This window comes from Echiichthys vipera, assembly GCF_963691815.1.
Source record: "Echiichthys vipera genome assembly, chromosome: 2".
Taxonomy (NCBI): domain Eukaryota; kingdom Metazoa; phylum Chordata; class Actinopteri; order Perciformes; family Trachinidae; genus Echiichthys; species Echiichthys vipera.
The window spans coordinates 25,295,682-25,311,532 of NC_139827.1; the positions used below are offsets into that span (position 1 = coordinate 25,295,682).

Consider the following 15,851-nt stretch of genomic DNA (forward strand, 5'->3'; position numbering starts at 1 on the left):
CGCTGATGTATGCGGGACTTTTACAAATTTTTAACAAGTTACAATGTAGCCAAATGTTCTAATTCCTTTTAAAAACTCTGGTTTTTAAACACCAGGACATGAAATACTTCCTCCAGTCGGATAGGCTCGTGGCCTAGTTTGAAGCCAGCGCAGCAGAAGTGTTAATGGAGCAATCTAAAATAATCTGTCACCATGGCAACGGCGCCCCGCCCCTCCCCAATCAGCAGCAGCCCGTTTCACAGCAACGCAGCTGCTAGCACACACTTCGACGTTAGCCATTTAGCTAAAGATGATGTTTTGTTAGCTTGTCATAATTAAAATATGATGTATAATGTTCAACAACTTTTTGTGCAGTTTTAAAAAAAGGAGAAGATAATTTAGCCTTTTTTAATTTCCAATTTAGCCACACTTGACTGGATAAACAACTAAAAGCATTAACAAAGCGTCACCACCCTCAACATGGGTAGCCTTTATGATGTAGCCAAATATGTAAATATATATATTTTGGACCAAAACGATTTGGTTGAGCTCGTTGAGCCTGTTCATCACTAATAAAAACAAACTGAATTTAAAAAAAAGTATACTTTATCCCAGACTGATACCCATGAATGTGATGAGGTTCTTCCCTATGAACTCTTCTGTGGTTGTCAAAGGCTGGCAGCTTGTGATGGTGCTATGGCGCCCCCGTGTGTTAAAGACTGGAAGCAAATCTGTAGATCTTTCATAACAGCAGGCCTATTACAATGACAAGTTATATACAATATAATGATTTTACAGTGTACAAATAATGCACATAATGCCTTAAGATCAGTGTAGAGAATTAAACAGTTTTTATTTTGGTTGCCTCATAAACAGGGACATGTAAAAGTATTAAAGTTTTTTTTTTTTTTTTTTCATGAAATGAGCCCAGATTAAATGTATACAGTGATGTACAAAATGACTGAATAAAAAGCATACTACTGCCATTATCAATGCATTTATATGGACAATTGCTGGGAACACCGCTGTTTGTGTGAGTGTATGTTAGAGATGGAAACGGAAATTATATTAATTAAATATAAAAAAACACAAAATGATGGCTTCATGTAGGATTAGATTATTAATTATATATGCTCAAGGGGCAAATATACAAATATAAACAGCCCTTGATAAAAAAAATGTTAAAAGTATTTTATTTTATATAGCCTAACAATATAGCCTAGCAATAATGGAGGATGTAGTATGAGTGGTATTTTTGAAGTGTATGTGGTGAAAGCATCATCATTTGTGTGTGGGTTGTGTGTAGGCTATACTGTTTGCTAACACACCATGTAGGGTATTTTTTCAGTCATCTTGTTCTGCATTTTGTCTGCAAACCAGCAGCCAGAGTTGGTTCATGCAGTGAGTGTAGATGAAGTATCACACAAACTTCAAACAAAGCTAAATTCATGTGCTGGATTATATCTAATTTAGAGACACTGGAGTTGCTCTGTTGGTGACTCTAGCTTTTGTGGTGTTATTTTTCTCAAGTAAAGCCAAACTACGTCTTAAGGTATAAAAACTTTATTTTAAAAACAGCAAAGGGTTTTTCTGCTTAACCAAGGCCTCTCCCTGGCTTCAGATATCAGCCTGGCCATCAGCCAAGCTGTTATCTGCAAGCGCTGAGAACCAGAAAGAGCCCAGAGCCCCTCCCACACAAATCATTTATACGGCAATAAAGTTCACCAGCTAGTTGTGATTGGTTAAGAATATTGCTGAGGTGGTCCCTGGTCCAGGTCTTGGACCGTCCATCACTCCCAGATGAGCTCTCATTCGTTCACTGGTGCTGCACGAGTTGAGTCCCCTGCCCCTGGTCACACGGTTCCTCCAATGAACAGCCAGTTCCTGTAGAAAGAACCCACCATACTCTGTAACTGTCCACGTCCTGGGGCTGATCCCCTCTCATCTCACTGCACCTAATTTTAACCTGGGGCTTATCTGCAACATCCTTTAATTATGTGTGATCTGTGTTAAATTGATAATAATGTGAAAGCATGCAAAACCATTTTCTATATGTGCACAGTGAGTAATAATAACTCTTTAATTTTATGATGACAAAGATAAACACTTCATGTATAAAAATGTCCACACTTTGCAACAATGCAATATTTAAAATGTGTTTTGGGTGCAATTTGAGATGATTATATCATACACACTGACCTTATTAGATATGCCTGCCTGCCTGCCTGCATGCATATATTTCTTTATAATGACATTAAAACTTTGAAGGCCCTCATTTAAATCCAACAACAGGAACTGACTGTGATTCAAGCGGCCTCCCAGTGGCCTCCTTATATTTCATAGCAATTTTTTTTAATTGACCATTTGCATAACCTCACAAGAGGTAACCAACTTACAGCTTGTTAGTGGCTTTAATAAAAGGTAAACATGAACAATGGCTGGGCTACATCAGTCAATGCTAATAACGTTCTGTAACATCTTACTCTTATCTCTGGATCCCATGCAGTTTGCATACAGAGCAGGGGTGGGTGTAGAAGATGCTTCAATCACACTACTCAACTTCCTGTATAAACACTTAAAAGGTCCTGGCACACATGCCAGACTTTTATTTGCAGATTTTTCATCAGCATTTAACAACATCCAGCTACATATTTTAAATTGCTTTACATATTTCAATCTTGCTATGATACAGTTATCATCAGCCTGCTCCACAAAGATGATTCCAATCATGGGCCGGTGGTGGATGAGTTTGTCATCTGGTGTGATGAAGCCTCCCTCAGGTTAAATACCACAAACACCAAGGATATGGTCATGGATTTTAGGAAATCATCCCTCTTATCAACTCAGACCTTCATCAAAGGAAATGACGTTGAGGTTGTAGAACAGTGAAATACTTTGGTACAGTTATTGATGAAAGTTTGATGCTAATTCTGAGGCCGTCTGTAAGAAGGGCAAGTAACATTTGTATTTCCTTAAGAAATGAAACAGTTATGTCCTTGTTTTATAAGTCTTTTATTGAATCTGTCATTACATTTACGACAATTGCTTGTTCTGGTAACCTGAATATCAGGGACAAAAAACAAAACAATAAACAATATTGTGAAGGTAGCTGGGAAGGTGATAGGTATCCCACAGCAGATACTCCACAAGGCCAGGTCTATATTAGACTGCACAAATCACTGCCTGCACTTTGAGTTTCAGATGCCCCCCTCAGGCCGTAGATTCAGAATACCGATGTTCAAGAGTAATAATAAAAACTCTTTTGTCCCCTGTGCAATAAGTCAGCTCAATTTGCACATGTAAATTAACATTGTATTTTTTTTTGGTAGTATTGTATATTCTAACTTTTGTAACTTTTTCAGACCTATTGTTTCCGTCTGTGTGATCTTTATGTCATACACTACTGTAAATTGAGTTTCCCATTTGGGACATAAAGTGACTGAATTGAACGGTCGAGAAGCATCTGACATAATTTTGTTAGAATTCAAACGTCAGCAACTCTATTAGCTTCTTAGAGAGATGATGCTGGAGTAAATACTAACACTATAGGAAAAACATACATTTAATAGGAACAGATGAAAACTTTCAATGAGATGATAAACAGCTGTTGTCACTGTTGTCTTCTGCCTTTAATAAACTGATATAAAAAAGAATATAAAATACAAATAAAAGCTGTAAACAAAAAATAGTTTATCATCTTTAGATACTAAATGATTTGTTTTGGTGAGTTTGATAGTAGAAGTTTATGGATTTAAATCATTTTCACATAGAGAATATTGATTTTATAATAAGCATTGCTTGTCCTAGTTTATAATTTTAATTTGAATATTGCTTTCAATATTCATGCAGCATAATGTAGCATGCTCATTTAACAGTCAGCAGTTAACATTTAATTAAGTAGTTATATATTATCAACTTGTAACTGCTAGTCAAATTAATAGTCTAATAGTAGAGGTCACATTCTCATATTGTGTATATATATTATAGAAAGTCTCGATTATTCAACTCTATTAGGCTTTAGGTTATAGAAAGACATTCTGTGCTTATAAAGTTAAAGGGTTGTTCCACTTGTTTTCCTCTTTAGACTCCATATGAATCTTTGCTTGTTGCAGGTTTCTGAATTTGCCCTGTTGATCCTTGTTTCCTTGTAGGCTCTTAGCGTAACGTGACCCCCAGTCTCTTTCAAAAGCAGCCTTGATATGTTCCAGGATTGTCACTCCCCTTTCCTTAAGACTAGTTTTCATCTTGACCACCAGCCCAACTCCTGTGTTGATGGCAAAGTCACTTCCAACCCAGTCATGGTTACCTGTGGACAAACAGCAAACCTTAGATATTGTGTCTGTAACAGGTACTAACTCAAGAAATAATGACTTTGAGGTCCAGTACTGTTCTTGTCTTCTTTATGTCCATGTACAGCAGCCAGTTAGTGTACCTACCTAGCCTGGCACTGTTTAAACAAATCTGCCTAGCAACACCTCGATAAACATTATACCTTGTTCATAAGCCTGTGAATGTTCTAATTTGTCCAGTCTGGGACTGACCAGCCTGGTCAGTTGTGTACATGATCTGAGGAAGCCTCTTGGATGAGAGGTGAAACGTCTTCCCAGACAAATAACCAAGTCCAGTTGCTTTTGACTGAAATTGCTTTGGGGATACCTTGTTCATGTAATTCTTACAAAAAGGAATCAAAACAACAAGTTGTGATTTTATAAAGAGTTAAGCTGGACACAGTGCAGTGCACTAGGAGCACTGTGGCTACCAACTGAAAATTTTAGGGGCGCAACCAGAAATTTTAGGGACATACATTGTAAATCAATAATAGATGCAGAAATTACAATGTGCTGTTTCAAATTCAGTATCACATTTTTATTGTGTAGTTTTGATGATGCAACATAGAAGGTAAACCGGCAGCACTAACGCTGTCATGACAGTGCAATATTAAAATAATATAACGTACATTAAGAATAAGGGGTGTGACGAGACAATACACGATATTGAGAAAGTGAAAAGAAAGAGAAAAGAAAGAGACGCGACAAGATTTTAACACTATTTTAAAATGTCAGTATTTTCTTTACAGGGGGGTTGATTTTAGAAAAGAGCTGTGGTGGTGCTGCAGGTGTCTTTGAATAGTACTTGTGTTAGCGGTAAAGTTAAATAAAAGTGAAGTGTATCCCGGGCTCACATCATATCGCATCGTATCGCACCGTATCGTATCGCATCGTATCGTATCACATCGCATCGTATCGCATCGTATCACATTGTATCGCATCGTATCGCATCGTATCGTACTGCATTGCATCGTATCGCATCGTATTGCATCGTATTGCATCGTATCGTACCATATCGTACCATATTGTATCGTACTGTATCGTACCGTATTGTACCGTATCGTACCGTATCGTACCGCATCGTACCGCATCGTACCGCATTGTAGCGTACCGTATCGCATGTCCTTAAAATAGCAAATACCTTGAAAATGTGTACATTCAAATAAAATCAACAATTGCCTACCAATGTAAACAGCGTTGTCGGTCACCATGTACTTGTTGTGGTTGAGCCCATGTTGAATATCATTCTCTTGCGTCTTGTGACTAAAAAACTTCTGCAAAAAATGTGTTTTAACAAAATTATTTTGTAAAGATAACACGTCCATTCACAACTCAATATTTGCATAATGAATGTCCAGAAGTTCACTGCAAATACTTAACTACAGCTTCCATGAAACATATTTGGAGGAATTATGTTCATTCACGTACCACCTCGACTGAACAGTTGTGCATCTGCATGCAGAGCGACTTGAGGGAGGTAACAAAGTTAAAGGTGAGAGGGTTAGTCCTCTTCCAGAAGCTTATCAGCAGGCGAACTCTGACTCCTCTCAGAACCACAGCCTCTCTGATCATCTCATCAATAGGCGACCAGTACCTATCGATGTAACCATTGTATTTAGACACTGTTTTAGAATCTAAAGGCAATGATACACATGGTTTGTTTCACAAATTTAAGTTACTGTCAGATTGGATTGCATTCAAACAAAAATACAGTTTATAATGGAACTTGAATGTCAAAGCTTATGATCTTCTGAAGTACCTTGTGACTGGAGTTCCTCTGAAGCTCCTGCTCACCAGAGGGAGGTAGTCCGTCACAGATATGAAGATAAATGTCTTTGCACTCTGGATGACTTGATAGATGGCATCTACATCTCTGGTGCGATGTTTAGCGCAGAAGAGTTCAGGAGAGGTCTGCAGAAAGACCAAGACAATTGTTTACCGACAATTTAATAAAGATTGGGCAAAAATATGATTTAGACAACTTTTTAATATTAAGTTATTCCTAATTTGACAAACAGAAGTTGACAACTGATAGCCTATATTTTGCTTCACCCCACTGAAAAAAGGTCACTAATTTTCCAAAATGTCAAAATGACAGTTTCAGTGTAACATTTGGGACAAGTAAAAGGGTAAAAAAAAAAAGACACAAGAGCAGGTTGAAGCTGCCAGCAGCTTTTGACAGCATGACTTCATTAGCACCTACAGGATGATAAATGTCCTAAATGCAACTGATAAGCGTCATGTCACTTAGAGGGTAGCAAGATTCATTACTGTCAAATTAGGCTGAGGTAGTGAGATATTAAGACCCAAGATGCTCCGCAGCGTGATATTAACATGACGGATCACCCCCCGCTTGTGTCTGTTATTAGTTGCTAATGAAACTTTTATTCACATTCACCCTCTAGTCCAGAGTCAGGAAATTGGTGCCATAAGAGGAATATAAACCAGTCTAAGGATTTATTGCAGACACAACCTGTGGTTTGTGCAGTTTGTATGAAGCCAGTTTATGTGTTAACATACAGTGAATACGGCTACAGTTTATAACAAAGTCATTCCTCACAGACACATAAACAGCGGCCTCTGTGGCGTTGAGTTGTAGCTCCAGGGCGTCATGACTCCCGTAGAGGGCTGTAACTCTCTTCGACCAGATGGAGGGGATGTAGTCCCTCTCATGGAGCTGCCAGTAAAATGAAAAGACTCGATGGAGGTCCAGAGCCAGACAGCTGCAGTTATACACCACCACCCCCAGTTCTTTCCTCTGTGGGGTGTCAGGAAGGAGCACACAGGAAGAGGTGATGCAGCAGAAAAGTTGCAATGTGAGTGTAGGTGTGTTCGCTGGATAGACAGGGTTAATGCTGACATAAGCATGCTAACAAGCTCAATGACAATGCTAACATGGTATAATATTATAAATATACTGTATAATACATAATATATTAGAATATGTATAATGTATGGTGAACATGGGAATATTAAACATTCTAGTTGGGGCGTATTAACATGTTATCCTTAAAACATGGCACTAAACACAGATGAGGCTGATGGTAATGCTAGTTTTGTGTGTATTTTGTAAACCAATTGGACAAATTAAAATTTTGACCCCATGATGGTGTGAGAGGAGAGGGATCGTTAAAGTCATCCCATGCTGAGGGTGACATTAATGTGTGTACCAAATTTAATGACAATCCGTCTAATAGTTGTGAAGACATTTCAATCAAAACAGCAAATATCAACCTCATGATGGCGCTAGAGGAAACATCAGACGGTCACTAAAGTCAATAGAGTGCTGCAAGAATGACTCCTAAAACCTGTAATTTAGGGTCTACTCACAATCGACTCCCCGGGGGCCAGACAAGGCACATTCCACCTCTAGATCAGACCACCACGAACCTTACCTCAGGACTTTTGTGCTCATACATGTGCAATCGTGCCATGCCGAACCCCACCTCTCTCAACCGGGCCACAGTTGCACTCAGACTGGTCAAATAAACTAGACTTTAGACCTTAGCCGTGAATCGTGCCTAGGCACGAAACGCATGGTAAGTGTGAGTAAACCCTTAGTTAACATGTTTGCACTTCTGGCACCCTCACCTTGAAGTCAATAGTTTTTTGAAAAGGAAAGACTGAAATAAGGTCCGTGTTTAACACAAGCTTAACAGATCTTCACGGTTTCTTCAAATACCCACAATTTTGAAAGTTTTGTGTAAAAAGGCGGTCGCTAACAAGAGTCTTAATGAGACTACAGAAGTTGTCTGGGACATTTAACGTCATCATGCTGAACACGCCAAATCAGTTGGAAGCTAGTGGTGGTGACGTAGTTCTGTCACTGTGCTGTAGTTTGTTTGTAGCCTAACGTTAGCTTTTCACTACCAAGGATTGCATTTAGGCTTTAAAAATAATAAAAATGTTGAGTGAAAAAATTTGTGAAGATTATCTTGCTGAACTTTTTTTTGGCCAAGAGTTTATTTTCTGCAATAATCCAAAAGCCAATGGAAAAATACCCTGGGAACCAGGGAAGCTAACTTTTGGGTTGGCCTACAAAAATACGTCATCCTTGCAGCACTCTATAGGATTTATCCTCTGGACGGAATGGTTAAATGCTCAAAATGTAATGGCAATTCATTCAATTGTTATTGAGATATTTCAAGTCTGGCCTAAAGCATGGCTAAAACGGCGAAAATGAGAGTAAATATATTCTCTCCTGGTCATAAATTACACATCAGACATTTGTTTTGTGTTAATTTTATTTTGGAGAGTGAGCCAGAAGGAAGCACACAGTGGTTTCATGTTATTCTACAACAATGTATGTATGGAGATTTTCTGACATGCTCCCTTTTTGTTCCCTTACCTGCCCTTTTATGATTTGTGTTGTGTGTGTGTGTGTGTGTGTGTGTGTGTGTGTGTGTGTGTGTGTGTGTGTGTGTGTGTGTGTGTGTGTGTGTGTGTGTGTGTGTGTGTGTCTGTGTGTGTGTTCCTGGTGTTACACACATTCATATATGTGTCCCTCTTTCCTTTTGGCTCCTCAGTTAATTACACTGAACAGTAGTTCTACCTCCAGCCAGCACTGAAGCATGAAAAGTGCCAGGTAATCACTTAAAGTAGTAGTGTGCCACTGCTCCCTCCTCCGTTGTGAATTACATACTAAATGCAAAGTGAAATGCTACTTGTCCCTCTGGCAGCGATCTTAAATTATCCCTGTTGCCCATTTGGAGTTGCTGGAGTAATTGCATAAAAAGGTAGGTGTAGAATGGATCTAATCCAGACTCTGTGTTATGTTTTAAGTCCCTGTGGAATGCTTTTAATTAAATTTGTCAAGCTTTATTTCTGAGAGATCAAAATCTACTATAGCCTTTTTTAAGCCAGAAAAAAACTGCATTGACTGAACTGACCACACCTGACTGCAGTGGCTCATTTATCCTCCGGTCTGATTTCACTCTGCAAACTCATGTTGTCGATGTTTGTTGTTACCTTGGAGAGTGACCTCCAATCCATATCAGCGCTCCCGATGTAAATGTGCTTCCGATCCACTATCCAGAATGAGGAATGCAGTCCTCCTCTGGTAAAGGCTGTCATATTAACAAAACTAACCTCTGCATCTAGACAATGTGAGACAGAGAGAAAGACGAAGAGTGGGGATAGTGTGAAAAGTTTGAAATAATGAGATGGAGAGAATTGTGGAAATGTGCCAACTGGCCTTGGACTGTCTGACGAATATGTGGGCAAAGCAGGCAGACAGCCTGAGAAGGGAAAGGCTCTAAAAGGAAACCAGCTAGATACATTTGCACATTCATGATTTTTTGACCTTCATTGTAAAATGTTTGGCAGACATGAAGGTTGCTGTGGAGCAGCTAGATGGGGCTGCACAGTGTAAAGGAAGACTGAACCTGTTAAAATAATAAATAAATACATAAACTGCTTGATAAATGAATTAATCTTCCATTAAATTAACATAAAATAATATTAAAAATAAATGTAGGCATTATTTAATTGATAAAATGTGACATGGGATTTTCTGATTTAACTTCTTCTTTTTTTTATTTATTTATTTTTAGCTTTTTATTTGTTCCCCTATTTATTTACTTTCCTACTTTATTTTCCACTTAGTTTTAAAATTATATTATAAATATATTTATCTATCTTTTTAATGTATATTTAAATTGGTCTTATAATATGTCACATTTGCTCAATTAATTAATTAATTTATTTATTTGTTTGATATTATTTTTTGTATATTTAATAGCATAGTATTCAAGTCATGTGTATACATAAATTTACTTCCATTTGCTAAAATTTGTGCACATGAAATGTTGTCATGTGAGCTGAGGAGCTATACATCTTCATTCTGGAAGGTTATTGTGGCATAACAAATTGCTTTCATAAAATGAAACTATGACAGCCACTCACTGTGTGCTGCCAAGGTCTTCAGTTCAGCAGAGTTAGTCAGACTGCTGGCAATCTTCAGTTTAACCCCACGAGATGTCAGGTTGAGCAGTCTCTGGAACAATAGCTGACCCTGAGGAAGAGAGTGATGTTCAGTATTACTGTGGCTGAGCATTTGAGCAGTTTTCTGGATGTCCTTTAAAGCAGGACTAACCTCATTAAAAGACTACGTACAGATCTACTGGAAAATAATTGCATTTCTTCTTACAGAACACATGGGAAATTCAGTTCATTCGTGCTCCACAGAAATGTAGGGGGATGTATTCAGACTTTCTGACGTTGTACCTGTTTGGCAATGCTTGGCGTTGTTTCCCAGGGGTTTAAGGACCAGACAGGTGACACAACCTCAACCGAGTGCTTTGCCTGGTCCAACAATGTGTGTAAACCGACAGAGAGAGGGAGGTGGGGTCTGCCATCCATGGGGAGAGAGAGGTCGTCTGGAATATTCTCTGTAAGCACGATGCTGAAAGTAACAAATGCTTCTTAAGTTTCTGGACCCTTAAAGCGGCATGCATCAAAGTCTGATTACATGGCTTTAGAAGTACAACTGCATATGGGAAAAAGTTGTATAAAGCCTTTTGTGTTTCCAGAGGAAACTGCACAGAATCTGATAAATTGCCTTGAGTGATGTTACTACAGTCAGTGATTTTTCTTGGGGTGTGGAGTTACAAGACCTCTGTAGCCCGCTACTCATTTCTGCTTGAGGCTGCGATAGCCGCTACTAGCAGTTGGACCCAAATCTGTTGAGATTGGATGATCCAGGGGGACGGATGAAGATCCGACCCACCCTACTCTGCCTCTGATTGACATATGCTGATATTCCTGACCTTAACCAATCTCACTTCTCATGCATAAACCTAACTAGAGGTGGGTCATGCCTTCATCTGCATCAACAATCTGAATCTCTGATCATCTCTGTTGGTAGTCAAGTTTCAATGTGGGGTACCAAGCCACCAGGTTTAGACAAAGAAGAAGAAAGTGTGTACTAAAAAACACGATCAGCTTCTGTCGCATCGATTTTGACAACAAGTAGGTACATAAAGCACACAAAACCCTGAATAAAGTGAAGAACAAATCATGAACAACCTGAGAATTTATGAATTGTTGTCCCAAATAACCCTGAGTTGAGAGTTGAGGATTAGTTACATACATTGTGATGTGAAGTTACTGTAGAACAGACTTGAAGATACTATATTCAGAAATTGAGAGAAAGATATATTATATATTTTCATTAACCACGAAAATGTGTTTCCAATGCCTGTACAAGGCCTCACATAAAAACATAGATACATAAATTGTACACCGCAACATGACTACATGAGCCATCAGATACATCCACACACATACCTATACACATAGCATGACAGCTATAGAATGTGTTTTGTTGAGTGCCGTTCTGGAGGAGGAAACTAAAGGGCCCGTTTTCAGACCAGGGATCTATGGCCAGATGGGAACAGCGTGACGAATGGGTTGAGGGGTGTATGGGGGTTTTGTGGAGCCCAGGAACTTTGGATGTGTTGTGTGTGATGCATATCTGAGTTTGCTACTTTTGGAGACAGTTACAGTATGATGGTAATGGTGCTATCATTAGTCCATAAATGTTTTTGCACTGTACATGAATGCAAACCTTGTTGGCCTTGTTATGTCATCATGTCACACTTGCAGAGCAGCTTACCGGCAGTCTCTGCTACAGTTTTCCTCTGTTATACCGTCCTCATCGTCCCCCCAAATGTCCACCGATGAGAAGATAAGTGCCACCAGCACAGCAAAGCAGCAAAGAAGGGCGAAGATGGCAATGCACTTCTGCTGGGTCTAGAAGATGAGTTTAAAAGCCAGATCTCATTTTTCTGAAAGATGAATGACCTGTAGCATTGCAGAGAGTCGTGTCTGGATGGTATCCCAAGATTTCGAAATGCTCACAAGATGGTCGAATGGTCAAGGTTAGCATAGACCTCAAATGGTGACGGTTAGCATATACCTTGAATGGTAAAGGTTAGCATAGACCTTGAATGGATAAGGTTAGCATAGTCCTCGAATGGATAAGGTTAACGTAGTTAGTCAGGAAGCAAGTTTCGCAAGATTTTTTGCAGATCTAGTTTTACCATCTAGACAGGACCACTGAAGAGCTCAACTCTTTCCCCCTGTTGTTAATCCGCTTAATACGGCGTCATCCCTATTTTCCCGGCCAGGGAAAATTGTCCTATGCTCCCCGGCCGCATAAGATTCTGCCTTTGCGGATTTAATTCAGTATTTTGTCAGGGCTAGAGGTTACAGTGAGGGTCAGGGTTAGGGGGTAGAGTAAGGGTCTACAAAGGCCTATTTGCCATAGAATTCGGCACTGATTGTTGAAAAAAAATAACAGACCAGGTTACATAGGGTCTTTTCTGTGAAAAGCAGGGAAAATCTGACCTTTTTCCAAAACAGGGTCCCATGTTCCCCAGTCAAATACAAAGCGGGGAATCATAGGACCGGGGGGAACATAGGACCCGGGGAACATAGGTATGCTCCTCTTAATACAGAAGGCTAACAACTTGACAAGGCAGTTAGTTTTGGGTGGTGTACAAAAGGGAAATTATCAGCCATTAAGTGCTAATGCCCTCATTCAATATCATTGATTGGAGGTTCGGATTCACAATCGATACAACAAGCACTGTCACTAGAAACTCTTGATTTGACAGCCAGGCTGCAGAGGAATTCAAAGCCCCCCCCCCCCCCCCCCCCAGCTTTACAAATCCCACTTTATGCCATGGGGCAAGAGGAAGTGAAGTGGAACGCTTTTCAGCTGAAGGCGAATTGATACACACAAAATCCCAACTGTAAGGAATATTGGAAACTGGTTTATGCTTTTTCTCTACACTGCTAGCTTTGTTGTTGAAGTGAATTCCCAGATGAGAGGGATTTTATGACCTCTGTGCCAGCATGGATATATGCTCAATGTCGCATTTATGACAAGCAATATTAAAGGCTATATTAGTGTGCATGTATGTGTGTGGGAGTGGTATATACTGGTTGTAATAAGGGTAGAGTGACAGTTAGTGGGGCCGGTGGTTATGAAGCAGCAGCCTTATTGCCCACATCCAGCCCGAGGTGTCTTGGTTTTCCACTGTTTTAAAGTGCAGTTAGGCACTTCTGTTTTGCCTACGACTACATTCTTCACCATCATTCCCTGCACTGTTCGTATGTGTTGGTTTTGTGAGCTGTCATCATATCACATTACATATTCTCTTTTTTTGTGTTCGATCAATCAGATGAATCATATCTCGCTGATAAGTTTGGGAGCGCAATCTTTCTCAGGAAGATGACTCCCAGCTACAACTTTTTTTTTATAACATTTAACAAAGAAAAACACAATGCAGCACCAGGTCAGAGATAGCATATGGATGTAGAGAGAGCTTGTTTGTCATCTTCATTTCCCACTCTTCTCCACACTGTCTGTCTCAGGCAATGAGGCTGAAACACTGGTGGCAGCCGGATGTACCTAACCTCAGACTCCCTCTGCTGTCCACTGAGACAGCTGAGCTCTTCATCACATTTAGCAGAGTCAAGGGCCATGCTTGACATGTGGATGTGTGCATGGCTGCTAGGAAATAAAGCCTCATGATACAGAACGAGGCTGACAGAGTGAGACAGATCGCTTGACTTAGTAGCTGATGCAGTAAGATGCAGTATTTCCTTCATTTCATATACACAATAACACACACAACGGGTTTCCAGAGCTTTTTTCAAATAAGTCAAAATAACCTTATAGCTACTGTAACACTGAGTGTCAGATGTTGGCATTTTCCTCTAATGGTATCATTGAATGGGTTTTATACTTACAAGCAATTTGATGCCTTCTTCCAGGCTCTGGGAAATTGTTATAATTTCTTTTCACTATTGCTTGATATTGTATAGACTAATTAATTAATTGAAAATGTATTGCTGACCGTTTTTATAATTAATAGTATTGTTTATGTCTTTTTATACACAAAATAAAACGTATATTACTAATAAGAAATATTAGCTAGTCAGCTTCTCGTATGTGTGAGTTTTTTTTTTCTTTTCTTCATTTTATCATTGTAAACTAAAGGTGGCCCCTTGGGCATTGGGAAATTGTGCAGATTTTCTAAAATTTTACAGACTTACAGATTACTCGATTACTCAGAGAAATAATTGCTAAATTAAAGGATAATCAAATTGTTAATCACAGCCCTACCAACCTATTTTACACATTTTCTTTTGATAATTGAAGAACACATGGATTTAATTTAAGGACTAATCCAAATGAATCAAGGAATGAATAATGTCATGGAAGCCAGCAAGAAAAGCCTAAGGCAAACATGCGCTAAACCCCACTAGAGAGAATAATATGAAATATGAATACATTTGAAATAGATGCAGAGTGAATGAAGTTGAGGGCTGACATCACCTTCAAGGGCTCCTGTGGGGTCGGTCCCGCCATGAGAGCAGCACTCCTTCAAACTTCTCTGACAACTGGGAAAACAGCAGCTCTGTCACACATCTTTGTCTGTCTGTCTCTCTGTCTTCATCACCCACCCCTCAGCCTGTCCCACTCTGATGTCTTCACTCTTTGCCGCCGTCTTCATCCTGCTGGTTCCTCACTGTCCTGGAAGGCATGTGTGTGTGCATGTGGAGTCCTGGTCCGTCCCATGTCCTGACATGGTTATTGGAGCCTCTGGCTGCATGTGTGTTTGTGTTTGTATGTGTGTGTGTTTGAGCTGTTTGTGTGCTCTCTCTCTGCTCACTCTCTGCTTCTCGGTGAAGGTGGTGAGAGAGATGGAGAAGGACCAACCCCTCTTGTTCAAATGGCCAATACAGAGCTGTAGCTCCGAGCCCCAGCAACCCCCGTCCCTCCTCCTTCTCCTCAATTCCTCCCTCCTCTTTCTCTCCTTCTTTATCTTCCTCTTTTATCTGCCTTGAGAGCAAAACTCATCTGGCAGAAAGCAGTTTAGAAGGGAGGGATACTGAAACACGTCATTGGTGATCCACTGTGTGTGACAGCCGCTGCAAAACTTTAATTGTTCTGAACATATTGGGTGGGATGTGCGCACACACACACACACACACACACACACACACACACACACACACACACACACACACACACACACACACACACACACACACACACACACACACACACATAGTTCTGCCCAGCGAAGACCAAATAATTCAAAACAGTCCTATAGCTCCCATTAATAACTTCAATTGAACTTTAAGTCAGCACTACTGTCTGCTTTAATCCCCACTGTTTAAATTGTTGTAATTAATGTACTTTTAAGTAATGCAGAGCTGCACAATACCAAAGAGTATGTAGAGTAAGTACGCGTTTAATTATACAGACTTGTGGAGCAGTATGAGATTTTGGTAGCAACAAGGAACAAAGTCATGGCAGCTAAACCTACTGTGTTTGTCTGGGGCAGGCGCCCTCTGCACGTCAACCTGACTGTGCACGAAAAAAAAGAGAGCAAGAGAAAGAGACAGAGGGGACAGAAATGTTGGACCACATCCCAAGAGAGGCAAATGTTCCTAAGACTGCACATACAGGGTCAAGCAGACACACTTTCAGTTTCAAACAGAATAGGATTCACTGTTTTTTTGACT

At 39.8% G+C, this 15,851-nt stretch overlaps 1 protein-coding gene across 1 annotated transcript; it reads right to left on the reverse strand.

Annotated features, from left to right (window-relative positions):
* Positions 1 to 4,022: 4,022 nt before the first annotated feature.
* On the reverse strand, positions 4,023 to 14,781 carry pld5 (phospholipase D family member 5; the record flags this gene model as incomplete). Its single annotated transcript, XM_083925316.1, has 10 exons — positions 14,656 to 14,781; positions 11,923 to 12,059; positions 10,533 to 10,710; positions 10,212 to 10,320; positions 9,276 to 9,403; positions 6,868 to 7,065; positions 6,067 to 6,218; positions 5,736 to 5,901; positions 5,491 to 5,581; positions 4,023 to 4,285 (listed from the first exon to the last, which is right to left on the reverse strand). The coding sequence occupies exons 1-10, from the start codon at positions 14,686 to 14,688 to the stop codon at positions 4,023 to 4,025; spliced, it is 1,455 nt and encodes a 484-aa protein (XP_083781442.1). The 5' UTR covers positions 14,689 to 14,781.
* Between the last annotated feature and the right edge of the window lie 1,070 nt (positions 14,782 to 15,851).